This window comes from Arvicanthis niloticus, chromosome 28 (genome assembly GCF_011762505.2).
Source record: "Arvicanthis niloticus isolate mArvNil1 chromosome 28, mArvNil1.pat.X, whole genome shotgun sequence".
Lineage (NCBI taxonomy): Eukaryota > Metazoa > Chordata > Mammalia > Rodentia > Muridae > Arvicanthis > Arvicanthis niloticus.
The window spans coordinates 19081197-19108593 of NC_133436.1; the positions used below are offsets into that span (position 1 = coordinate 19081197).

At 40.7% G+C, this 27397-nt stretch overlaps 1 protein-coding gene across 8 annotated transcripts in view; it reads right to left on the minus strand.

Annotated features, from left to right (window-relative positions):
- Positions 1-20766, minus strand: part of Stxbp5 (syntaxin binding protein 5) — a 143317-nt gene extending 122551 nt beyond the window's left edge. For all 8 annotated transcript variants that reach the window (XM_076926840.1, XM_076926839.1, XM_076926837.1 and 5 more), the window contains exons 1-2: positions 20471-20766; positions 19096-19193 (exon numbers count right to left, since the gene is read on the minus strand). In XM_076926840.1, the coding sequence (XP_076782955.1) occupies positions 19096-19193; positions 20471-20623 (251 nt within the window). In that variant the 5' untranslated portion in view covers positions 20624-20766. The remainder of the gene's footprint in view (positions 1-19095; positions 19194-20470) is intronic.
- Between the last annotated feature and the right edge of the window lie 6631 nt (positions 20767-27397).

Here is a 27397-nt window from a genome sequence, read left to right on the forward strand (position 1 = left end):
CAGCTTGGACAGACAGGTGACTAGAGAGAACCAGGGTACTGGGGAACTCACGGAGTGCGGAAATAGGCACTGTCACTGACACGCTGCTGGAGGACTCCAGTAGACCAGTCTGAAACCCAAGACACCAGAGAGTTCAGTCAGGAAGAGAGAGGGATGCCATACTTCTGTGAATTTTACAGTTCAGAGCTGAAGAAGTCCTCACAGTAAACACGACAGGAAGAATCCCCTTCTGCTCCCAACACACAGAGGGAAGGATGTCAGAGCAGTGGGTTCTCAAGTTACCTTGCTGAGGCGTAGCTCTACAACAGCCCTAAGTGCCAAGGCTCCACCTGAGTCAGCAAACACACAGGAAGGAAAGTGCCAATTTCAGTGAAGCCTTTGAAGCAAAGAAAGGGGAACAGTAAACTGTTCAGGGCTGTGGGGAAGAGAGGAGGGACAGAAGAGGACAAGCTCATTTAAGATGAAAACCCAATTAAAGAACTGTAGATACCTCCCTGTCCTAACTCCTGGAACAGCTCATTAATAAGATGTCTCCTCGGTGAGTCCGCTTACTCAGTATAGCATACTCAAATAGCAAGCAGAATAAGCACAAAACAAAAGAGACAGACCAAGTATGAAAACTGAAAAACATGAGGCGTGCCAGGATTAAACCTGTCGTTTAAGACAACCATGACCAAAATGAGAGCAGTTGTAATGTGTAAAGCTTTGTCTGAGGTCAGACAATAGACGTCCTATGATGGAATCAAACATAGTCAAGAACTTATATTGCAAGAGTTAAGAAATATTCCTGTTAAATGAGGAAAGGAACATAAAGCAGCCACATAGGAAAGAGTGAGGAAAGACCAACCGTCACTCATGATCTAAGTGGTGGGGAGATACCAGCAAGGACATGAACTCTGAATGTAAGTAGTATCATACAAAACTTTCAAGATTATAAAACAAAGAGAAAAAAAACAAAAACAAAGCTAAATCCCCAGCTGCCCCACCCCCCCAAAACAACCAAAATGTCACAGAACAAAATCTCAGTGAAGTGAGGAAACTACAGAATAGAATCTTTGTGAACAGTAAAATAAAAAGAGGAAAACCTGAAAATTACCCTAATTAATGTCAGACAATAAACTACAGATCCAAGAAGCTCAGAAAATACAAAACAGAATAAAACACAAACTAAAAAAAAAAAAAAAAAAAAAAAAAAAAAAAAAAAAAAAAAAAAAAAAATCCTGTATCTTGAATAGGGCAAGGGGGAATCAAGCATATAATCCCGAAACTCTGGACTACACAGTAAAACTCTGAATAGAAATAAAATCTTACCAAATCTTACATCTCTCTTACATCCAAAGCACTCTTATATGTTCAAATTACAGAAAATTAATGGTGAACACAAAATAATTTTATTTATAATGATGATAAGAACTGTATTTCACTTCTCAGAGACAAAGAGAAAGAATACTGAAATAGTTACAGTGGATAGGAGGTGAGGCAAGTTCCCCAAACCATTAAACACTGTATAAGGAAGAGTTATAAAGACTTGATCAGCCGGTGGTGGCACACGCCTTTAATCCCAGCACTTGGGAGGCAGAGGCAGGCGGATTTCTGAGTTCGAGGCCAGACTGGTCTACAGAGTGAGTTCCAGGACAGCCAGGACTACACAGAGAAACCCTGTCTCCAAAAAAAAAAAAAAAAAAAAAAAAAGACTTATCATTTAACACTACTCGTGTGTCTTGAAAGAAAAATTTTGAAGGTTGTTTTGAAGAGAAATAAAGAATTAAGTAGAACAAAAGTTCAAATTTGTGTAAAGAAAAAACATCAGGGAAGAAACAGAGTAAAATACAAAATTAATATCTGTTACTCTTAATAGAGCCAATAGATGATAACTTGTTCAAAATAACAACAGCACTGTATGTGATTATTTATGCTTGTTTATATGTAAAATAAGCATCAGCAACAGCAGAAGAGACATAAGAATAAGAGTCTTTTATCCTAAGATGCTCGTCGGACCTAGGGGGCAGCATGGTTTCTCTGAGAATGGATGTAGATTACTTGTTAACACATACTTCACTATCTGGGGCAGTGGTGTTCAACCTTCCTAATTCTGCGACCCTTTAATACAGTTCCTTATGTCATGGTGACCCCAACCATAGAATTATTTTGTTGCTACTTCATCTCATAAATTTGCTACTGTTATGAACTGTAGTACAAATACCTGATATTTAGGACATCTCATGCAACCTCCTAAGGGGTCATGACTCACAGGTTGATCTAGGGTAACTACTAAAAGATGTTGAAAAAAACAAAACAAAAGGAGAAAGGAAGGAACAACAGACCTGTTAAACAGATGGGGAAAAAAAAGAAAAGGAAGCATATATTATAGAATATATAAATATATAATATATATATATATATATATATATATATATATATATATATATATAACCTAAAGTCACAGGAGGAGAAAAGTAGAAGATGAAGCAGAATCAAATACAAAGGTCATAACTATAACGGACTGAACAGGCCCTCAGCAGTGACAGCAGAAAGCCGTATCATTCAGCTGTGCAGTTGTGGGCCCAACAACACGTGACACTCCTGCCTATTCCTCAGGACTACACCTGACTGGTCCTCTGCAGAGCTGCCCACTCTAGCTACTCCACGGTTCTTACTTTATTTTACTTTTTCTTGTTTAATCTTAGTTGGTTTTAAATCAACCCTGCCATACAGCAAAGCTGGCTTTATAACATTAAATGGCAAGAATCAGAAAGCAGAAAAGGGATACTATGCAACCCTTTCTCACTGGAAGCTAACAGGCAACTTGGGAAAATGCATCCCAAGCAAAAATAAACAAGACTCAGGGAGAAACTCGTGTCCTAAGAGATCAAAGAAAGGAAAGCCGGTGTGTATAAATAGTGCTTTCAAGAAGAGAGAAGACATGAACAGATATTGTAGAAACTAACTCAGTTTTGAACATCCATAATCTAACTGCACCAACTCAAAAGAGCAGAGACTGACACATGAAGGTAGAAAGGGAAAGAGGGTGATAAAATTCAGCTATGTGCTGTCTGCAAAACATCTTCTTTACATACAAAGACATATAGATCAAAGGTGAATGAACAAAGAAAACTGTAACACACGATAATGAATCAAAAAAAGTGGGACTGGGTAGATTGGTTTCAGACATAGAATCATTCAGATAAATAAAAGTATGAGGAATCAAATAGGACATTAAACAAGGTTTTTAAAAAAGCCAATTCTTCATGAACAATAGTAACAACACTATGTATAGTGTATATTTAACAATGCAGTACAAAATATGATAAAACTGTAAGAACCGTAAAGACCAGAGATGAACCAACTACATATAGCAACTGAACACTTGCAACACATTGGATCAGAAACAGAGCAAGCAGGGGCTGGGTTTGATAGCTCAGTCAGTAAAGTACTCTCATTGCCTCAGTTCCCAAGGAGAAACCTAGTACAATGCAAGTAGGGACAGGCAGGTCCCTGGAGCTATCAGGGTAGCCAACATAGTCTTGCCAGTGGAGGAACTCAGGAGTCAGTGTGGAACCCTGTCTTTAAAAACTCCGAGGAACTGCAACACAGGACAAGTAGCACTGACTGCTGGCCCACAACCCTTAGCCCTGACATAGAATTACACGGAACAGGCAACAGTAACGAACATTTAAGGCCATGTCATCCAGAAACATCTGAGGACTCATTCTTCTCAAACTCACACAGGCCAGACAACTGCAAAGACAGACCATAGTCTGGGGAACTTAAATACCCCTGTGCCAGTTAGTTCTTCTTAACCTGACACAAACTAAAGTCATCTAGGAAGAGGGAACCCCAGTTGAGAAAATGCCTCCATCAGATTGCCTGTAAGCAAATCTGTGGGAACTTTCTTGACTAATGTAGGCACTCCAGCTCACCGTGGGTACTAACACCCTGGGCCCGTTGGTTATTTTTTCCCTTTTGAGGGGTGGTGGGGTTTTGTTTATTTTTTGTTTTTTAACCTGGGTCCTGAGCAGTATAAGAAAATCGGCTGAGCAGATATAAAGCCTGCTTTTATTTCCTCAGATGAAGAGATGAGAGCCACACCCAAGCTGCCTTTCTTTCTGTTCTATCTATCCCTAGGCCTAGGCCTGGAAGCTTCGAGCCTCCATACAATCTAATCACCTGCAAACCAGAATCTTGAATGCTTCAACATCCAATATCTATCTACTAATCTAGGCCTAGAATGTTTCAGCCTCCAAGATTTACTGCTGGGTAAACTCACCCTTTCTAGCTCTTTCTGAACTCTCTCCAGCTGGTTCAACTCAGCTTTTCTGGCTCAAACTCCTCTCCAGTCTGACTGACTCAAACTGGCTCTCTCATCTTCTGAATGCATTGCTCTGCTTAGCTTCATACTAACTTTGGCAATATCTATATTTTATGTATGTATGTACTCAATATGTGGATTCGATAAAACCTTCTGTTGTCACCTGTGTCTGGCTCGTTCTCTCTGCCATCTGTCTCTGTAAAACCGCTGCTTGTCCGGCTTCCTTTGCCTTTCTTCCCTCTCTCCTCTCGTGAGAGCTGGACATGTCCTATTCTGTCAACTCTTTCTCTGGTTCATCACTTTTTTTCTGCTCCTCAGTTAGACAGCATTTTCAAACATGGCTGCTTCCTTCTCCAAGTGAACCTTACTTTCATTGTTTGGTATGAGAGGTATGTGCTAAGGGTGTATCTACGTCCCAGCCAGATCATACAGGTCTCTGGATGGGATCCCTCGCCAGAGCAGCCGGGCTGCTGGATTAAAATCCCTCTACCACAAGCCATGGAGAGAGAACGTCAGTGAGCAGCCTTCCTCCATCATCTCTACCTCAGTTTCTTCTCTGAGCTCTTCCATCCCTCCCCTTCGTGATGTACTGCATCTGAAGCCGACATAAACACTTTAGACCCCAAGTTGCTTTCTGACATGGTGTTCTGTCACAGCAATAGAAGCAAACTAGGGCAAGGCCTTAATAAAATTAAAAGGACAGGAATCAAGGATGGAAGTTGGTTCAGTGGATAGGGTTTTTTTTTTTTTTTTTCAGGCAAACTAAAGGTGTGGTTTCTGATCCCTAGCACACATCCACACACAATTATACACATACACACACATATTCACACACATACATTCACACATACACATATACATACACATATATACACACACACATACACAAATCATACCCACACACATACATACACACACACAAATACACACATGTACATACACACATACATGCATACAAACACACCTGTGCATGCACAGGCAAAAACAAAACAATAGCAATCATACAGTATCTGCACTTGAACCATCACAGAATAAAAGTGTAAAATGATAGCTGGAATTTTCTGAAATACTAGGAAATTAAGCAACACAAAGCTAATAACATGGGAATCAAAGGAGAAACCTCAAGAAAAAATTAAGATACTTTAATTTCCATAAAAAATACATTTTATCCAAATGTATGGACCAGAGGAAAAGTGTTTAGCAAGTACTGTATAGCAGCGAGTGTTAGAAACTAATGAGAACCTTACAGACACAGAGGCGCACACCTACATTCCAGCTCCCTGGAAGACCACGGGAAGAGACTTTAAGTTCAATGTATGGAGCCAGTCTGAAAAAGGCAGCAAACCTATGTCTTTAAAAGCACACACAAAAGGGAGGAGAGATGGAAAGAAGGAGATTTAGTCAAGCTAATCAAGTTAAAAACAAAAACACCCAATTCTCTAATGTTAGGAATGCCAGTCATCACTGAAATTCCCATGTATTCTGAAATTATAATTAAGAAACACATGAACAGTTGCCCATAGTTCTGATATTATAGAAGAAACACAGCAACAGAATACACAATTTTCCAAAATTTACAAAGAAATACACATTCTAATAGGCCAAATCTCTTAAAACATACAGCACCAGTATCAAGTGGGTTCATTGGTGAATTATACTGTCTCAACAATACCACTTCTTAGCCAGAGACAAAGAGGCCCCTTTCTAATATAATTTACAAGTTGGCATTCACCCTAATCCCAAAACCACAGGATCACAGTACCAGATAGCACAGACCAGCAACTCTTACAATCACAACTGCACAAGAATCACAAAGCATGACCAAATGCGAATGACACCTGGTACTGGAGTCTGTATGAGAATGTCCCCCACAGGCTCCCATATTTGAACAGTGCCCAGTTGGTGGCACTGTTGGGGAGATTTTGGAGGTATGGCCTTGTTGAAGGAAGTATGATGGGCTTTGAGGGGTAAAGGATCCAACACCATTTCCAGTAGCACTCCCGGCTTCATGCTTACAGTTAAAGATGTGACTGCTTAGCATTGGTTTCTGTCATCATGCCTGCTACTTGCTGCCATGAAGGACTCCTACCCCTCTAGGACCATGAGTCCAAGTAAATTTTTCCTTCTCTAAGGTTTCTTGGCCATGGTGTTTTATCACAGCAACAGAAAAGCGATGAATACAATAGTTTGTCAACATTTAAGAACCAAGGCCAAGGAAGTAGCTGAGTAGGTAAAGTGCCTGCCATGCCAGCAGGAAGGCCTGCACTGAGATCCCCTCCACCCAGGCAAATTCCACATCTGCACCCCCGGGGGGTTAGGGGAAGAAACAAACAATTAGATCCTAGGAGTTTGCTGCATGATCAGAGTCTAATCAAAACATCTCCGGGTTAGTGAGAGACCCTGTCTCAAAACAGGAAGGTGGACAACAGTAGAGAACACTCCCAACAGGAGGACTTAGTGTTGGGTCTTTTATTCTCAAAGCCCACCACCAGTGACATGCTCCCTTCTCCAAGGCCATACTTCCCATACCTTCCCAGCTTTCTCAAACAGTGTCATCCATAGTGACCAAGTACTCAACAGGCATCTGCACGGACCAACAACACACGTAAGTACTATCTATATACCATACTAACAGGGAACGGCAACTGTTACCTGTCCCATCAAAAAGCTAAAGAAGAAAAATTATGCTTGTCTCAACAGATCCAAGAAAAGCAAGTGACAAAATTAAATGTATGTTTCTGATTTAAAAAAAAAAAAAAAAAAAGTCAGTAAACTGGGATAAAGAAACAATTTAATAAATTCAACTTCAAGGGGCATGCACCAAACCAAAGCATTGCATACTTAATGAAAAGATATCTGAAGTTTTCTCTCTGACCAGAAACAAGACACATATGTCCCTTCTTATCATCCCTTTATCACTGCACCGGGAATTCTCACCCATGCAGGAAGAAGACAATTGGTTTACACACTAGGAGGAAGACTCAGATGATATGGTTATCTGCCATTCAGACAGAACACAGCTACAGCTAATACATCATCAGTGCAAAGATGGGACACATTTTCCCGTATGCTAACCAATGAAACCTCAAATTAAATTCAAAGTGTTATTCATGTGTGCACATGTGCACACACTCACAAACACACTTCAAAAATGAATTAAATAGAAAATCAAAATACATAAAATCTATATGGGGAAACACAAAACTGTCTTCAAAGAATCAAAGTAGAAGTAAGCAAGTGAAGAAATATTCCACATTTGTAGATAAAGACCATAAATAATATGAACAGGCCAACTTTGTGATCTTGACCTACAGATTCAATGTAATTCCCCTCTGAGCTATTTTGTGAATACAAAACAGACAAACAAAAACAACAAAAAACAAAAAACAAACCATGCTAAGATTTATGCAGAAAAGTAAAATATCTAAAATTTTATCAAAGGAAGTTGTCATTATCAAGTAACTTCAGGAGTTACTGTAAAGCTACAGCAGTCCTAATGGTGTCGTATTACTGAAGAATATCAGAAAGAGGGCAGAAAACACCATCTGCATAAATCCAATCAAACTTTACAAAACTTTACTGAAAATGCACCGCAGATGTCCAGATGCCCTCTAAGCAAGTGGATAAACACTGAGGCATATCTAGACAACAGGTTATTACGTGCTCCAAAAGGAAGACGAGCAGAAACTCAAAGACGCTATTAAGTGAAAGAAACCTAAATGAAAACAATAAATGATGTGTGGCCCACTATAAGACTTTCCGGAAAAGGCAAACTTTCTTTAAAAGGCAGTGGAGAGACCAGAGGCTGGGGGAGAAAAGACTCGCTGGGCAGAGCTGAGGAGATGTCTGAGCACCGAAGCTCCTCCTCATATGCAGCCATGTGTGGGTGCCATCACTGATTCAGCAAATCTACACATCACCAGGAAGAAACCCCAATATGATCTGTACCAGGCTGGGTGAGAAGAACGTGCTTATCATAATTCACCCGTGCGCCAAAGGCAGTGTTCTGGTCAGAGATGACAACAAAGGTGGGCAGAAAATACATGGGAAATCTGAACTGTCTTTAGAAGTTAATATATTATGTAAAAGATAGCCACAGTCTCACAGTGAAAGTAGTGAACTTTAATTTTTTCTGCTGATTCTTGAGGCTAATATTCTATTGGTCTGTCATTTAAATGAATTACTATGTCTTACTTCTGAAGTTTAAAAAAAAATGCTAAAATAACTACAAAGGAAAGAAAAGTCTTAGCTTGGCTAGGCATGGTGGCTCCGTAGGCTGGGGTAGAACTGTCAGCCATTCCATACAAGCCTGGGCTATAGTGTGAGACTCTGACTGACTGAAAACAACAAAACAGCAGCAGGAGCAGCAGCAACAACAACAACAACAGCAGTAGCAGCAGCAATGCCAAACCCTCTTTAAGTTAATAAGCTCTAACACTGTAATACAATGCCCCACAGTATTTGGAGTCAGTCAACTAACTGCCCCTCTTAATGTAAATGAAACCATCACTGAGATAAGCAAGTAACTGTAATCCTTTCTGGCCCTTTGGATTGTGGTCAAGTGCAGTTGAGTGATTGCAGCTTTATATTAATGTGTGGCTGCACTAACTGTGGAAAGGACATCTGGTTACTTTAGTAAGACTTTTTATTCATAAACAAAATAGAATGATTAAATGTGTTCATTCATAGTTACTGTTTAGGAATTAAGATATATCTCAGGAGGTGAAAATAAATTGTGCTTCTGCATAGGCGCTGTTTTAGAATAGCTTTTGATGCACTTTGATATTTTTAAATGAACTACTTCTCAGTCTACTATGAAATGTAGTCATACTAACAGTTGTCTAGGTTAAAGGAACAAGGAATATATACATCCTTGCACAGAAGCAAAAGCCATTTATTTTCCTGCATCCACTCAGCTCTCTGAAGGCTCTTTGTTTGTTTTTGTAAGGAAACCAAAGTGGCCCTTGTGTGCTGGGGCATACTTTTAATCCCAGGACTTGGAAGGCAGGGGAAATGATTTCTGGGAGTTCTAGGCCAGCCTAGTCTACCTAGTGAATTTGAGGTTAGCTAGAATCAGGAAACCAAACAATCCAGTTAATTTTAGAAGAAAAACAACACATTAGAAGAAATGTAGTCAGAAATAGACGGAATAGATGGTAAAACACATTTCAATATGTTTTATCTTTGTCCTTTTTTCAAAGACAGAAAGAAAAAGTACATATACAAAGCAAAGGACTCCATCAGAAAGAGCTTCAGTAGCTGATGCCACCAAGGGCCAACTCTTTGGCAAGTATTCTTTCAATGAGAACATAAGCACTGCTGTTGGGGTGGGGTGCTGTTTAAGGAGCACAATTCATCATTCCTCAATAGACAATCTACCAGCAAAAGCATCAAATGTTCCAGCAGACACTCATTCAAAAGGGAAACAGAACCAAATGGATAAGACAAGTAACTAAGGTTGAAAAATTATTTGATAATGGCATATACATTCTAAGGCTGGTTCTATATTGCAATGACAATATACATTCTAAGACTGGTTCTATGTTGCAATAACTATATACGTTCTAAAACTGGTTCTATCTTGCACTTTACATCGTGCTTTGAGCAAGCCTCATTTTTCAAATGAAGATTAACATAACATCAAAACTACTTATTTTAAAGTTTCATTCTCTCATTATAAGACAATCTCACTTGTTATAGATTACTAGGTATTAGAACTCAGCACAAGTAAATGTAAATAAATATGTTCAGAATGTTGTCGCTTTTCAATGTACATAAAATACAAAACTTTCACATAGCATTAATAGTAGGAAAAATAGAAGCAAGAAGAAATGGTAATTTTCTGAAATTATATCTACTATTGGAAAATGATGCAAAGAACTTCTAAAAAACATCATCTTAAAAAGTGTCTACAACTTTAGTTGCCAGTAGTAGACCATAAGTCTATATTAAGACCATAAACTACTATGAGTGAGTTTGTGCTTTTCATGACCTTATTCTTTTTTCAGGTTGTTTTCCTTCATGAGTGAACAATATTTCTAACAAAAATTTGTAAACATCTGAGAAGTCACGAAATATGTTAGTAAGACATTTTCATTCACTTTTACCTTTAAAGGTATCCATCTGAAAGTTTTATGCTTATCTATGTTTATCATAGGAATGAAAAATATTAACTCCCCAAGTGCTACAAATGCAAGCATCTCTTACCTAAATCTGAGAAGCAGAAGTAAGGCAGGCTGGAAGCCATGAGGTGCCACTACTGCAGAGCTACTCCCAGTGAGGGGTCCACAACACCCTGGTCATTAACGCTAGTCAGGACCAATGGGAAGGTCATCAAGGCCTTTCTTGGAATTGAAAAGCATTTCTGCAGAGAATTTAGCTTTGTATAAGGAATATTAAGCATTCATGAGAATTTACTGATTACTTTTTTAAAATGGCTTATAAATTACTAAACGTTTTTGTTTCAGCTGGGATAATGGTAAAATTTACATAGTTTAACTATGAAAACATCAGCAGTCACTCTCACCTGCAAGTAAGTCCCTCCACATACATGCCTTAAAAGCAGTGTGTGGAAATTTTTCACTGTAAGCCAAACCTACCACCAGCTACTTGATTTTGAAAATAAAGTTGTACGGAAGCATACGTATCCCTTTACATACTGCCTATGAAACATTTTGTGTCACAAGCAGGTAGAGTTGGATAGTATCACAAAGACTATATAGTCATCCCTACCCTCAAAACACAACTTACTACTTAGCCCTCTATAGCTACTGTGGCAGACTCCTGAAGTAGAAACAGATATTACTTTTTAATATATATGTACAAGAGCACAAACATATATAATCCCAACTAGTGAACATATTAAATTGATTGAAGTGAGTTCTGCATGCTTCCTCGGTTTTGATTTTGTCAACTGTGCACTGCTTATTGCCTCACTCCTTGTCTCCAGATGAACTTCAGGATCGTGGCTGATTTTGTTGGTATGCTGTATTTGAGACTATGCCACAACTTCGCAAATACAGTAACACTGATAAATTTTTTAGACAGGCAATATCTGTATTAGTTAATAAAATGTAGAAATTTGGATTTTAATGCTGAATAAAAAGATGCCTACAGGTAGCATGGAATGAAGTGAGCACATATACCCGTGTCTGTGTGTTCGTGTGTGTGTATGTGTGTATGTGTGTGTGTGTGTGTGTGTACTTGTGTGTGAGTGCCCACACACATGCATAATAATATTTAACCTATATCAGCAGCTCTGTCCACATCTCTGAGCCTCTTATGCTTCCTTTTCACCCACAGCCAGGAGAAAAGATATGCTACAAGCAAAATTGGTATCACAATTGTTTTTAAATAAAAACAAGGAAAATGAAAACTTAGAGAAATTGCAATGACTAAAATGAAAACTGGATGACTGTCATGTATCTAAGGTCTTTAAAAGTATTTAAAAGAAAACATATGCAGATAATTGCCTTGACTCCTACAAGAGATCCAAGAACACTTTTACAGGAAATATAACTCTGGCGGCATCATGTCTTCCCTGTAAATAATCTGTTGCATGTGTCTTCAGGAAAGGGTGTCTCAAGCACTTCATGGCATTCTTTTATGATTACAATTTTATAAATTCTTAGTTTATCTTATGAAAAGTCAACATTTCAAAAGGGAGGATGCAGAGGCACTACAGTGCCACAAGCATATCCCAATGTACAGATATGAGGTAGAGGCGGGAGATATGAAGTTCAAAGACAGTGAGCCTAGGCTACCTTGGACCCATCTAATTTAAAACAAAACAAAAATTGCATCAGTGTTTTCTCGGCTTGCTCCATCAGAAGCTTCACAGTACACATCAGGCTTAAAGCTTGATAAAGGCATTCAAATCCAAAATGCAGCAGACAGTGAAATAGACTATACCCAAACATTTCTCTATTAATCTGCAATCCCATAATGCTAAGGATATGTACTCTGAGAATGTGAAATAGCAAGTCAATTCAGAGAACGCTTATTGAAGCACCATATTTAAAAAAAAAAAAAAAAAAAACACTCACAGTCTGATAACGAACTGTCTTTCTGTAAATAATGTGCCTCTTACACTGCATTACATTAAAGCCAAATTAACACCACAGCCATCAAATATTACCTTCTGTCTAATGCTACTTTACCCTGCAGTCCAGTCATATATACACACGTATAGAAACACTAACTAGTTTTCCAAGATACTCTGCTGCTACCAAATTTAGAACCAACTTACATACCAGCAATTCAAGGAAGACAGTTCCCATCCTAAATAATACAAGCACCAGCCCTGGTAGCCTATGTCTTTAACAACCCCAGCATTTGGATGCAGAGGCAGGTGGGTCTCTGAGTTATAGAACACCTTACAGAGGAAGTTCCAAGCCAGCCAGAGTTACATGGAAAGACTGTCTCAAAAGAAAGTAAAAAGTAGACAAAACCATTTAATCAAGAACTGAGTGTTTTAAAAGTAAATTTACACCTCAATTAACACCCAAGAAAGAAAGGCAAGCTTTCCTAATGGTTCTAAAAAAATGTTCAGCTTGCCTGTCAAGTCAATATTCAACGTGAACACTGTGTCGCTTCACCTGCTCTGTCCTGACCTCATCTGTAAACACTTATGCATCTACTGAAGGATTACGGATGTATTCAGGGGGTACAAAACAAAGCAGGCCAGATGGAGTGACAGGCACTCGGAACACTTAATCTGATCACTCTAGGCAAGAGAAGCTTAAAGAATCCCCAAGCCCTCCACAGAGAGGACTCAACAGAACCACTGTCCTCCATTCCCTCCCTACAGGAAAGGAAACAAACACCAAGATCTCAGTTCACTCGTCATGTAAAATCAGTCTCAAGACCGCACACTAACCTATTAATATGGCACTTCCTCTAGAATGGTTTTTACTCCTTTAGAATAGCAACAGGATTTTAAAAAGAATTATGCTAAAACTCAAATGGGAAACATACACTATCAGAAATAATATATGTCATTTTTTTAAAGCAAAATAGCTTCATAAGGCACAAAATCGATTTTCCATATTTAACATGGTTTTTCAAGTCCATAGACTTTCTTTCATGTTTTATTTCTCATCACAAGAAAAAAAATTGCACTGCACATCTGCTTCTAGAAGTCCTGCTTCCTGCTTCTTATGAGGTACGCTGAGGATTGTGCCTCACAGCTAACATGGGGCTTGTTCTTCCTTTTAAGCAGTGTTCTCTTCAACAGGGAACAGACGTCAGTGTGCTAGCATTTCCAGTTACTTCCTTCCCCACAGTTCCATTCCCAATGATAAGGGCTCACCTAGAAACCCCACACTGACAGGGGAAGACCAGATGGAAGTGTGGCTAACTTTCAACTAGCTTACCTCACCTTTATTTCAAACAAAAATCTTTTCCAAATCCTGCATTCAGTAGTATAATTATGCTATGAAAAATAACATTAATGAGCAGGGAGCCAAGACATTCTAATGCTATCTCACACATATAGACTCATTACATATTAATTTAATAAGCACTGTATGTAAAAGCGTTTATGAACATTCTAATGCTATCTCACACATATAGACTCATTACATATTAATTTAATAAGCACTGTATGTAAGAGCATTTATGTCCACCATTTACATCTAAATAGCAATTTCTGTGAACTTATGGTTGAGAAGAGGCAAACTCAGTCTAGAGAGATGGCTCACACATTAAGAGCACTAGCTGCTCCTCCAGAAGACTTGGGTTCAATTCCCACTATCTGCACAGTAGCTCATGACTTTTTGCCTTCTTCTGGCCTCACAGAATGCAAACGGTGCACAGACACACATGCAGCCAAAACATCCACATGCATGAAGAAAGTTACACTACAGGGCAAAATTAAAGCAAAAAACAGTCATTTTCATGATCTTTAAAGACATTTAAGGCCTAGAGCAGAGCTGTTTCTCATGCAGCATTTGAAGAAACACGAGTGACCAAACTGAAAACCAAAACTATGGACAGCTCTCATAATAATGGCAGCCACAGTCAAGCATTCACCAGACAGCCTCGCACACTGAACAGTCTTAACAGCTACACACGTTTACTCGTCCCGAACCCTGACAACCTCATGAGTGGGTTACTGACTCTTCTTAACAAATGGAAAACTCAGGCTAAAGACAGTTATTTTTAAGTAGACACACCTGAAGTATACTAAAGGGAAAGCCGACAGACATTTAGTAGGGGAGAGCCAGTTATAAATTGTCCTAATGTGCTGAACAAACTCACGGAATCGAACAGCCCAACCCGCTACAAACTACTGAGAAACAGAACAAATCCCCAAAGCTAAACAGTTATTAATCACGCTATGTATTCAATTATAAAATTCACAGTATCACACATAAAAAGGCATCTGATTCTCATGCTAAAAGCATCCCAGACTGCCTTCTCAGAATGGCACTGCAGTAAAGTAGAAGGTGACAGAATTTCCAACTCATCATTCTTCCTGTTCTGTTCAGTTCTGTAGTTTCTTGGATGTTTTCATCCTGACTCACTCCTGAGACTTCACAGAAAGCTGGCAGGTCCTTTCCCAGTGCCCATTCTGTCACATGTGTCTGGGGTCCTTGTGACTACTCACATGATTATGCTAACCCATGAAGTTTCCCTTGCTCTGTTCTTTCAGCCAGTGGTACTGCTGCCTGACCAAATGCACATGAATCACACTTCCTTCCTGCCAAGTATCTTCTTACATGATTTCTAGTGGAGTAACACCTCTAGGCTAAAATTCAATTGGCTACTCTTTGTGGTGTGTGTGTGTCTCTGTGTGTGTGTGTGTGTGTGTGTGTGTGTGTGTGTGTACATGTATGTGGTGGGTGCAGATCCACATGTGTGTACATGTACATAGCCTTGAGGCCAGCCTTGTTCTTTGAGCCAGTGTCCCTCACTGGAACCAGAAGCTCAGCCATTTTGCTAGGCTGGCATCTCCCCAGCACAGGATGCCAAGCAGACACCACTATCCCTGCCTTCAACATGGCTCTTTGCACTTGTACAACAAGCACTGTGGGAATCCAGTTAGCTTCCCAGATCTCTAATAAGCTTCTTCCACTCTCACCTCAATTAGGATCACTCTTCCACCCAGGATGCTCCCCCAGCATTCCTCAGTCTACTAAACACAGGTTTCCTTGCTCAGAACTTTTCTGATTCTTCATACTGCCATTCTGCATCCTAGTCTACCAATGTGTGACCCTCAGCAAGGGCTAGGAATTCATTCTGACATCTGACCCTGTAATGACAGTGAATCTCCATGCAAGTGTCTAACTGCAATGTGTGACTAGTCCCAGCCCTTTGATTAGAATTAGAAGCCTTTAGAAAGGTCATACATTCATTTCCTTTGAATTACTCACCTCAACACAGAGAAATCTGAACTCCCAGAACTGTCCTTGACTGAATCACCCAACATGGCACCTTCATTTTAAAGAGAAAGACCAATTCCTTAATCAAAAAAAGGCAAGAACTAGTGTTCAGGCCACAAAGTCTATAATCTAATGTCTGTGACCTCACCAAGTCCTGCCAAGTGAGCTCCCGGATACAGACACCATTCTGTAACCCTGTATGCAACATTACACTGCAACCAAAGACTTCATCTCATCAAACTGGACACTGCCCTGTACACTGAACTTTCTGTAACTCAAGACTACAAAAAAAGGAGGCTATTCAATAATTTCCTCTCAAATTATTGAGCATTCAGTTAATCAGAAATTTTGGTTTTCCTCAGTCCTTTAAATATCAACATTAAAGTGTCCCAAATTTACCACCCCCATTGTTTATAGATAACATATAATGTTAAAATATGATCAAGGCCATGATAACTTAAGAAGATAAAGCAATTTGCAGCTACACTTGTGATGGAGAATTCTAAAAACCATAACAGCACTAAATGCCTCCATTCTTCAGTGTGGCCTCTCTTTCCAAAGTTGGCATCTACAGTACCCATAAATATCAAATGTTATTTATTTCTCTATGGCAAAAAAAAAAAAAAGGAAAGCAAATTATATCACTACTATATGACCTGACATATAAAATTGTATTTTCCTGTTTCTTATCAATAAATACATGACAAGCTCTTGTCCTTTAGAGGTTGATAGAACAAAATGGTATGTATGTGCTGTACATAAATGCAATAAATAAATCAGATGTTCTGCTTCAATACTAGCTATGTATTAAGGATTCAGTGTTCACTATCTTTAAAAGCAGCCCTTACATATCAAATATTATTTACTCATTCAGTCTTTTGGGTATGTTTTGCTTTCAACTCCATGTAAGCCCATCACTTCAGTCTACCCTGGTACCATATATGAAGGTATCCCATTACAAACAGGCTATGTTTGTATCTGGAACCTCATCAGCCCGATCCTAAGTGAGAAGTTATCTATTTTTGCTATATAATTAATCAAAGGATATTTTATTTAAAGTACCTTTCTTTCCTAATTAATATATTCTTTTGGGGAAATATATTCTAGACAATAAAAGTTTAAAATGGGAAAGCACAGAGGACTAGAAGAAACCAGTTTAAAAGAGGAAGTCTGAACAAACGTGGTACTAGGCAGCCCTGTAAGAAGCATGCATGTTAAATTAATGTGGAGTTCTAAAGTTAAGATGTATTCACTTAGATGTCTTTAACCAAGAAAAATAACCTAATACACATGTTAAATTAAATAGGTCTCTGTCATTTTCTATAAATCAGAGCCACAATAAACAATGCTGTATGCTGTTCTTGGCCCTCACAGAAGGAATGACTGGGGGATATTGCTGGTAAGCAAGCCAATTTGTCGATGTTGGTGCAAACCTCTAAGAAGGAAAAGCAGAAGAGTCTCAGTAAACAGTTCTCAGGACTTCATTCTAAACACAGCAAGGATTTCCAGAAGAGATTGTCACTGTAATCAGATATTCACTTTTACTCACTAATATTTGACTATAAAAAGGTATATAAGCCCAAAGTCTTCTGAAGGATCATTTTGAATGTCTGATCCTTTGAACTAGGAATTAACAGGGGCCTGACATGCTAACTCTATCTGCTGGATGCACTTGCTAATTACATAAATTAGAGTTGAAAGTATTTGTAAGACAAATAATTGCTTTACAGAGTAGGCTTGCTGATGGCACATATAATTAAATATAAAAAAGGACCAAATGGCTGTTAAAAAGTTATATAATAAAATCGTTGAGGGCCAGGGGAAACAAGAAGAAAAAAATAACCTTTAAAAGAAAAGTAAAATAATCTAAAAATAACTGATTAATTTTTTTCCCTCAATACACAATGGAATAATTTTGCCGGAGGAAAAAATCAGTTCTAAACAGTCCTTCTAGAACAATGCCAAGTGATCCTGACACCGAATTTTGCTGAACAATGAGAAAATTAACTATCCCTATCTACAAAACTAAACTAGAAAGTCTTTGTGAAAAGAAAAACATCTAAGCAATTGAAGTCAAAGAATATTCTAGTCTCTACAATTTAGCTATTTGGCCAAGAGCAGTTTTTGCATACTGTTGCAGAAATCACGAAGTTAAGACTTTAACCTTAAAGACAGGCATGCACTGCCAGCATTTGAAATACACTTCCCAGCAAGCCCCGATATGTTTCCAAGACAGCAATCGTCAAAGTTAAACTCAGGGTATATTCTGATGTGATATAGGATACCTTTTGAAATATCTTAAAAGATTCCAAGATTCCTGTTTCATGCTTAAATCAAAGTTTGAGAAACCTAAAATGCAAACAGAATAGGCCAGCTCCTCCCACCACCCGCTAGCTCGTCACAATAATGTCCAGTGAGCTCACGCAGTGGCTTGTCAGTTTATTACCAGCACAGCATCTCAATGTGGGCTCATCAAGTATGTTTAAATGTCAGAATAAAAGCAATCACACATCTTGATTGAAGTTAAATAGCACAAAAGAGAAAATGAGAACATATTCATTGTTCAGGCCAAAAAGATTTTCTTGAAACATAAATCTTGTGAACAATCTATTAAAAAAAAATCGCTATGCCAAAGCTATGCAATCCACATAAAACCAGGGGGGAAAGTCTCTCTCTACGTGCTAATGTACTAACTTAGCAGTTTTTGTTACACATAACAGATTAAAGAAGGGAAAGTCTTTCAACACGTACATTTACAGCTATAAATTTACAAAGCAATGCCCTGAAATCTCCAAAAATCTTAGCCCTTCTTATTTACAGAAATCTAATTTGATAATAATGTTTTTGTTTTTTCTGGATGGTCATGTGAAAAACAAATCAAATTCAAATCCAGCTTCTAGTTCATAAAGTAATGGCAGTTAAGTTCAACATCCACTATATACAATTCTTTAACAAGCAGTTTACAGTGCCCTGAAGTCTGTACTTTGGTCTTTGAACGTCATTTTTAGCACTGGGCTTTAATAGTCCCCAAATACGAGCACATGCACTCCCCTCAGGATTCTTACAAAGAACTCTACCATAGAGAGTTTGTTTTACACACACACACACACACACACACACACACACACACACACTACTATATTTATAGAGTTTGTTACTATAACAAACTCTAGACTGCTGTTTTGATTCGTATTTAGGAACTACTGAGAGGCAACAGCCATTCCTACAACAGCATACCACCTGAACACAGGTATACTAAAGAAACGCCTGCACCACATAATTTCTTATAACACAGACCTGACTACTTCATTCTCTAAATTGAAGGGGGTTAATGAGCAATACAGCTGGACTGGGTAAAATGAAGCAAGCGGATTTTTTTTTTTTTCTTTTAAGAAAGGATACAGCCTTAAAGCACCAGTCTGAGTTCCTACCGCCAGGATCTTCTGAACGGGATCAAAGGCCAGAGCTGAGGGCTGATAGGGGAATCCATGGCGAACAGTCTGGGGATGGGCAGTGACATCACAGGAACCCACCGAGAGACAGCAAGCAAAATCCAAAAACAGAACAGCCCACAGGCACGTTAGAGTTGGAACCGACTACACTGGATACAAAGCTCACACAGACACTTACTGCTTTAAGGGGGAGTTGGGGGTGGGGAGGGTGGACACTATCTTAAGGAACAATCAACACAAATCACACTCCTGCTTTGCTTCAGTGCTAGTAACTTCACAGAGGGCAATTTCCTATAAATAGCGGATACTATTCTGTTTGACGCCACGTTACTCAAGTTTGTAGCGGTCCAAAATTCTGTAAAATCATTGCGAGGGGTGATTCATATTGCATCTTAAGACAAATCACCCAATCGTGGCTTTGTTTGAAATGTTAGGGGGGGGGGGATTTCTAAAGAAAAGTTATGAAACTAATCGAAGGATTCAGTCAAAAAACCAACATTTGCAGTTCTAATGATGGAAATGGGTGCGAAAAACAATCCTGTAATTTTCTATTAAGTCCGGAATAATTTTAGGACATAAGAACAGAATTGTACGTAAGATTTTAAGCCCCCGACGTAGGAAGGACCGCAAGGCTATCTATGAGGCAGGCAAGTCTGGATAAGGAGGCTCTCGTGGGCTTTTCTCACCTAGCAGCTGGATATTAATCCGCTGCATCATTCTTTCTGAATTACATACAGGACCTTGTGGCAATCATCGTGCCAACTCACAGACAAAACCCTCCGCGCTAAGTTTTTAACCAAACAAGCTAAAAGAATCCTGTGACTTCAGGTGGTGAGCCGCTCGCACGCATTCTAAGGAAAAAGTGATGCGCAAAAAAAAAAAAAAAAAAAAAAAAAAAAAAAAAAAAAAAAAAAAAAGATCTGGTTGAACAGGTTTGCCTTGCCCACAGACGACGTTCATCACACACTGCTGGAAAATTTCGACGTCAGGGGAAGACAATAAAATATGCGCGAATATAAAAAGTATTTCCAGACCATTGCTACTAGCATCTGGATGGGGATTAAAGGCAAGGGAGTCTGCTTGGGAGTTTCCTTGAAATGGATGCTTTTTTATGAAAAGGAAAAAGACATCGACTTATAAGAAGTAGGGGATCTCTGCCCAAATACCCCAGCAAGGGACCTCTGGAGGGGGGTGGGGGGGCTTTCTTAGAGCGATGAGCTCTATTGGCGCGCTCTGCCCTCGCGCTCCCAGGTACTGCCCAGCGGCCCCCTCAAACGACCCCAATCTTCCCACGACAGCTTGGCCGGGCTGCGCGCTCCCTTCACCTTGCAGAGTTGGAAGTGTTCGGACTGGAGCGTCTCCTGGATCTCCGGCTCCCGGTTCCCAGGCGGGTGCTGCTGCTGTTGCTGCTGTTGCGAGGCCGAGGACGAGCCTGCGGTCAGGCCGTCCAGCACCTTCCTGATGTTGAATTTCCTCATGGTCTCGCCCAGGGGTCTCCCCGCTTCCAGGCCCAGGTAGCGGAGGCAGCGGCTGCGAAGGAGTCCGAGCCGCTGAAAGCCAAGCGGCGGCTTCGACCGCGGGGAGCGAAGGAGCAGCGGGGAGCAGAAGATAATCCCAACAGGAAGGGCTGCGACGACGGGCGGGCGCGCGGCGGAGAGCCCTCTTCCTCCGAGGCCGCCGCGGCTGCAGTGGCGCCGGACGCCGCCTCCTCACCTGGTCGCGGCCGGGCTCCCGCCGTCCCGCGCCGCTGCCGCCGCATCCATGGCCCGCAGCCCCGCAGTCCCTCGGCGCGTCCCGGGCTCGGCCTCCGCTCAGCGCAGTCTCCCGGCCCGCATGGCCCGGACACCCGGGGCCGTTCCCCGAGCCGCCTGTCGCTGTCTCCCCAGCCGCCCGGCCAATCGCTGTCGCCTCCCGTGAGCCTCGGCCCCCGGCCCTCAACGCCCGGCAGAGCAGGCGGCGAGCCGCGGTTCCAGCGCCGGCCGCGGCGGTGGCGGCAGCTGGGCCTCCGCGGAGCGAGCTGCCCGGTGCGCATGCGCGCCACCGCCCCCGCCCCCGGCCGGCGGCTTAAATCATCCTCCGCCGAGGACGAGGGGCAGCAGCTGGCGGACCCGCGGGTTCGGCGGCCCGCGCCTCCAGCCCTGTCACTCACAGCTCCCGCAGTGTGCTTTCAGGTTTGCTTTGTATCTGGGCTGCCAATGGAGCATCTAGGCAACGATTAGGTCAGTGGCAAGATGACAGCTAAGAGACACTCACAGGGAGAAAAGCCCAGCCTCCTTCCTGAAGGTGTTGCTGGAGGTAAAATGAGGGTGGCGGCTGGAGGTTAGACTGGGATCGGTCCCCTAAAGGGAAGAACTCCAGCGACTCGACCTTGGTCACCCATCCTCCCGAATCCATTTGGCAGGCAGGGTGGGTGGCAGCCAGCACTCCGCGCCACTCCTTGTGACAAGTCCCATCTACCTGCCAATTCAATTAACCAATCGACAGCCCCTTGGAGCCTCTCTGAGATCATCAGGCGGGAGAAGGAGCTGAAGCTTTTGCTCAGCTCTGACCGCCAATGTTCCTGCGTGTCTCGCAGGGTGCTAAGAGACAGATGAGTGGTTCAAGTTTGCATCGGTGGAGAGAAATTGGTGCTGATGGCGGAGACAGAAATCCTTCTGGCCAGTGCCTTCTCTAAGCAAAGGTGATAGGTCTGGATAATCAGAAGGGGGAATGGTTGGAAGACCTTCTATAGTCAGGGGGTCACAGCAAGAAGCCAATCTTAGGTTTAGTAAGACCCTCCCCCCTTACTACCGGGCGAGAGAGTGGGGTGGGGACAGAAATGCTACAAGGATTTGTTAGTTCCGCACCAAAATCAGAAGCACCTCCCTTTGCTTTGTTATTGGCTATTTTCTCCCGTTCAGAACAGTCTCCTCACAGCATTGGCCTATGGGCGAACGGAACCGGCCTTCGAGAACAATCAGCAAACCAATTAGGCTTGGGGAGCAGGGCATTTCGGGAAGTGTAGTTCTCCTCTAAAAGTTCTGTCCACCAAGAGGATGCCTTCCAGTTAGAACTTTTAAAACTTTGCTTTCTGCTTTAAAACTTGTTGAAGTAGGAAGTTAATTCACGGAATGGAAGGGACTTAATAAACCAAATTCAAAGTCTTTTCTAAACTATTTGTATGTGACTCTAAGCTTTTCGGTTTTTTTTAATTCTCTGCAATACATTTTGTCTTGTTTGACACATTGTATTGGACACAGAGGACTTAAAAACTCAAAATTTGTCTTCAGCAAATGGGTTGCCGAGTCAGGGGAACGACCTCCCATAACCAAATGTAAAATTGTATGAGTTCAATGGTGGGGGCGGGGAGGGGGTGGTTGATGACAAACTTTGAATTAGCCAGGGATAGCCATCTAATGCTGAACCACAGGCAGTGATCTAGGGGTTCAAGGGGAGAAGAGAAGGAGACTTTTAAAAATTGAATTACCTACCTAGACAGTTTTCTTAAAAATTCAAATGACTCCACAGAGCAAACTACAGAGCAGGTAAATAACATCCCTGAATTCTATTTTATGTTTTTTTCCACTGAAGTATCAACTAAATTTGCTGAGTAAATCATCACTACTCATTAAAAATCTCCAGGGAAACCGAAATTTTCCATCCAGAGGCCTTGGGATGAAGCAGAAGATTCCTGGCTTCAATACGCCTGACAGAAATTTCAATCCCTGCCCTGTTCATCTGTGCAAACATGGGCAAATATGTTTATTTTTCTCAGAAACAGATTCGTCATGTGAGATGCTTTGTGTGTAGAAAGGAGATTTATTAGCTAACTGGAGGGAAGAGTCGAATGAACAAAAATGTTAGTTTTCCATTGCCTCACCTTCTGATGCTCTTCAAAAATCTCAATTTCTTGCTCCATCAGGATCTTCGAGATGAAAAAGAACTTTAAGGGGTCACCAAGCTAAGCCAGGCCCCTATTATTTTGATGTAGAGTTATTGCTCTGATTTCCATACCTAATCAATTTTTACCAGAGGAGCCCTAGAATTGAAGATGAATGGAGATTGGTTTTATGATATCACAGAACAATGGAACATATTCAGAAATCTATTTAATAAAAAAAAATTAAGACCCTTAACTAGTTATTATCATAGTAGCAAAGATAAAATGAGGTGTCCTCGATTTCTTATTAATTCTTTTTTACATTGTGTTTATTTATTTTTCCTGTATGCTTATTTGGAGTGGGGTGCCACATACAGGGAACATGGACAGAGGACATCCTTCTGGAGATAGTTCCATCTTCCATCGTGTGGGTCTGAGGATGGTATTGGCCTTGATTGTTCAACTTGGAGACACACACCTTCATACACTGAACCGTCTTGCCAGCCCCTCCTGGTACTGCTTGTAAATCAGCTTCAAACAATTGCTTTTTTTTTTTTTTTTTTATTGAGATAGAAAACTTAAGAATTATATGAAAAAAAAATTTACAGTATGAAAATTTGGCATAGAGTAAAGCTTTAGCAGTTTATAGTTCAGTTTAATTTTTTAGCAGAAAACATCTAATTTCACCTGTAGCAATCTCTCAGCAGTGCTTCTGCCTCACCTTGATGAATGAATCACTAAGTTGACTTCATGCAGTTCAATAGCTTCATGTCTTTGGATAAAAGATGGTCTCTTCCTCAAATTTTTCTTACCTACTTATTGATGAACTGTGCTGTATCTAGCAGATCACTGCCAATTTATCAGTAAGTAGATTGCATTTAGCTGACTCGGAGAGATACTCAACAATGCTGCCTTACTTGATACAAAACAAAAAGCAAAAAGAAAGAAAGAAAGAAAGAGAAAGAAAGAAAGAAAGAAAGAAAGAAAGAAAGAAAGAAAGAAAGAAAGAAGCAAACACATACACAGAGAGAGAGAGGAGAGAGAGGAGAGAGAGAGAGAGAGAGAGAGAGAGGAGACAGAGAGAGAGAGAAAGAGAGAGAGAGAGAGAAAGAGAGAGAGAGAGAAAGAGAGAGAGGAGACAGAGAGAGAGAGAGAAAGAGAGAGAGGAGACAGAGAGAGAGAAAGAGAGAGAGAAAGAGAGAGAGAGAAAGAGAGAGAGAGAGAAAGAGAGAGGAGAGAGAGAAAGAGAGAGAGAGAGAAAGAGAGAGAGAGAGAGAAAGAGAGAGAGAGGAGAGAGAGAGAGAGAGAGGAGAGAGAGAGAGAGAGAGAGAGAGAGAGAGAGAGAGGAGAGAGAGAGCATTATATTAGGAGACATGCAATGCAAAAATCCAGAATGGTATAAAATTTCTGAACCTACCAGTCTTCACTATCAGATGTAATAGTCACCAGATAGATGAAGGTTAATGTAACAGGGAGTTGAATGAAGGCCATATACAGAGGCAGTTTGATGGTGGTTGAGATAATCTGAGAGTAAATATTTTTATGTTTTAATTTTTTTTTTTATTGGCAGACTTTCTGGAAAGTGAATGAACTCGTCACCACTGACTAACATTTATTTCTATTGACTTGACTTTATTATATGAAGTCCCAAAGGGTTTATAAGAATGACAGTAACTGATTCACTGTGTGACTTAACAGAGTATTGAATTTAAATTATTTGTAAGTTGCTGTATACATGTTAATTAATTCAGGCTTTCTAGATTCTGTTAAAATGATGGGCCTGGGTTTTCAGTCAGGGGATAATGTTCCCAGCTCACTGACTCAGAGGTTGGAATCTGAAATCAACCAAACCCTTGACTAGGAATTCTGGGAATTGTGGATAGAATTGTGAAGCTCCCAGGTTGGCTGAACTCTGAAGTCATATAGAGATACGGCTGGGTGGTTTGTTTTGCTTCATGTATACTCAGCATGACACATGAGGCTAGAGAGCACCAGCTATCACTCCATTAGCTCTAGGTAGGCAGAAAGTAGGACGTCCATTCCAAACCTGCCACTCACTCCCCTGCTATCTTCCTTGAATGACCATCCACTCATTATTCCTTCTCTTCTTATGGAAATTAGCTAAACAGACTTCTTCTCCTTTTACAGTCAAGTCTTTCAACAAAAATGTATAGCCTCACAGAGTCAAAGAATGTATGGCTGAGTAGCCGTTCTCCACTGGGCACCTGTAGTTTCTCCTTTCGGTTCTTCAAAGGCTACTTACTAATCCAGCCAGGTTTGGTAACTTGACCCAGGAGGGTTATAGTGGTAGCAATAAAAATTGTCAGTCAGATCCTGAACTGTATTTTAGTACCAAGGGGTTTTGCTGATGGCATGGGGAGAGAGAAGGAAAAGGAGCAAGACACACACCTCAAAATTCAGCAGGAGCACGACAAAGAAGCTGGATACTGTAGCTTAATTTCTACAGTTGTGCCTTATGGGTAGGTAATTTCCAGTCACTACTTGTACCTTAGTGGACTTCACAAACACAATCAGCTAAATGAGGAAGCCTTGGAGGAGCACAACCAGCCAGATCTGCTACATTGCAATCTTTGTCCAGCTCTAACCTTTCCAGAAAAACAGATCAGACAGACTTTTAAGTCAGACTTCAGAAGCCTGTACATGACCTTTGTCACTCTAACATCTTTCCAAGCTATCATTAAACTATGAGCAAAAACATGTCATAAAGACCAATTAGGTCAACTGAAGAGATAATTCCAGAAGTACAAAGCAAAACTAAAAGAAACATTTATGTGCATTTTTGTATGGTACAAAAGAACACTCTTGTCAAGTTCTCTGCTGGACTCTCTTAGGTAATCTGTTCTTCAAATTCTCAAGTATTTCAAATGTCATTTCTCCAATAGGAATCATATTTGATAACAAATGTGTATCTCACTATTTTTAATTAAAGTACCTTATTTTGAGATTTAAATATTGCATTGTAAGCATTTTGCTAAATTTTATTCCAAGGTTGGCTTTGCTTCTAAATCACTCAGGAAAATTAGATTTAAGAGCTAAAGGGCCGGAAACAAAGTATCTTATATAATTAACTCACATGTAGTAGCAGTAGAGCAAGCTCTGAGCACAAGTTTAATTTAATATTGTTCCCCTGGCCACACCCTTGCTGTCCACTGGAAGTTCATCCCTCATGGAACCTGTTTGATAATGATGCTGTTGCCTGGGACAAAACCCACAGTAAAAGGAAAATATCCTGGGTCAAGAGAGCATATCACAATCAGGGCGTTTTGTTGAGCATCCTGGAGCCCTGTGCCCCTCACATGTGCTCTGGAGCCCCTCACACATTCTCTTTTCACAGGCCTCTCTCATGACCATTCCTGCTCTTGTGCCTCTCAGGTGCTCACAGGCCTCTAACCTGACTCTGATGCATCCACTTTCTTCCAGAGCCTCAGCTCACTTAGCTGCTCATGCATCCCACCTGTGCCTTTCACAGTGCTCACATGCCTCTCTGCTGACTGGAACTGGCCTCAATCCTGCCTCTTAGGATCTTTCAGGAGCCTCACACACCTCTCACAAGATTCAGTAGACTACCTGCCACATAGTCTTGAGCTAGGAAGGATGAGAGGCTGAGGAGACTTTGATCTGCCCAGGAAGGAGGCAGGTCCATCTGCCTCTGTACTACACACCTGACACTCCATGCCATCATGAAAAAGTGTACCCAAGTGTAAACAAAAACTATTACTAATTGAATCTTTGAATCCAACTTCAGTACTAAAAAGAAAAAAAAAATCCGTTAGGCCCAATCAGATTATTAAATGTGAATCTGAGGTAATTACCAAGATGTCTGTCTCCCTCACCCCTCTGAAGATTTTAGTACATTATTTGCTGTGTGGAGTTTTACGGGGGTTACAGGGGTATAGAGGGACACAGGGAGCATTTTCTATGGCTGGCATTTGGAGGTCAGAAAACAAATCAGTAGTCCAGGGGTCCAGACCGTGGTGGCCAGGCTTGTCAGCCAGTGGTTTAACTTGCCGAGCCAGGTTGGTGGCCCTGACTTTTCTGCTCTAGTTCTTGTCTTATGGGGCATCATTTACTCCCTTACCTTACATCCTTAGGTAATTAAGGGGATAGAGGATAAATAGTCTGGGAACCCAAAGGATATTCTTTACAAAAGACAGAGAAGGACCACATTGTTTTATCTGTTGGTAGTTAATTCCAGTTTGTTCTTGTTCTATAAATCATCCAAAAAGAAAGTAACTTAATTTAAAATAAATAAATAAATAAATAAATAAGTAAATAAATGCTCAAACTCCCCGAAGCAAAGGGACATGGCTAGTCAAGTACCCATGCAACTTCCCAAGAGAGGGCCTATAATCTGTGTCTTAGTGGTTTTATG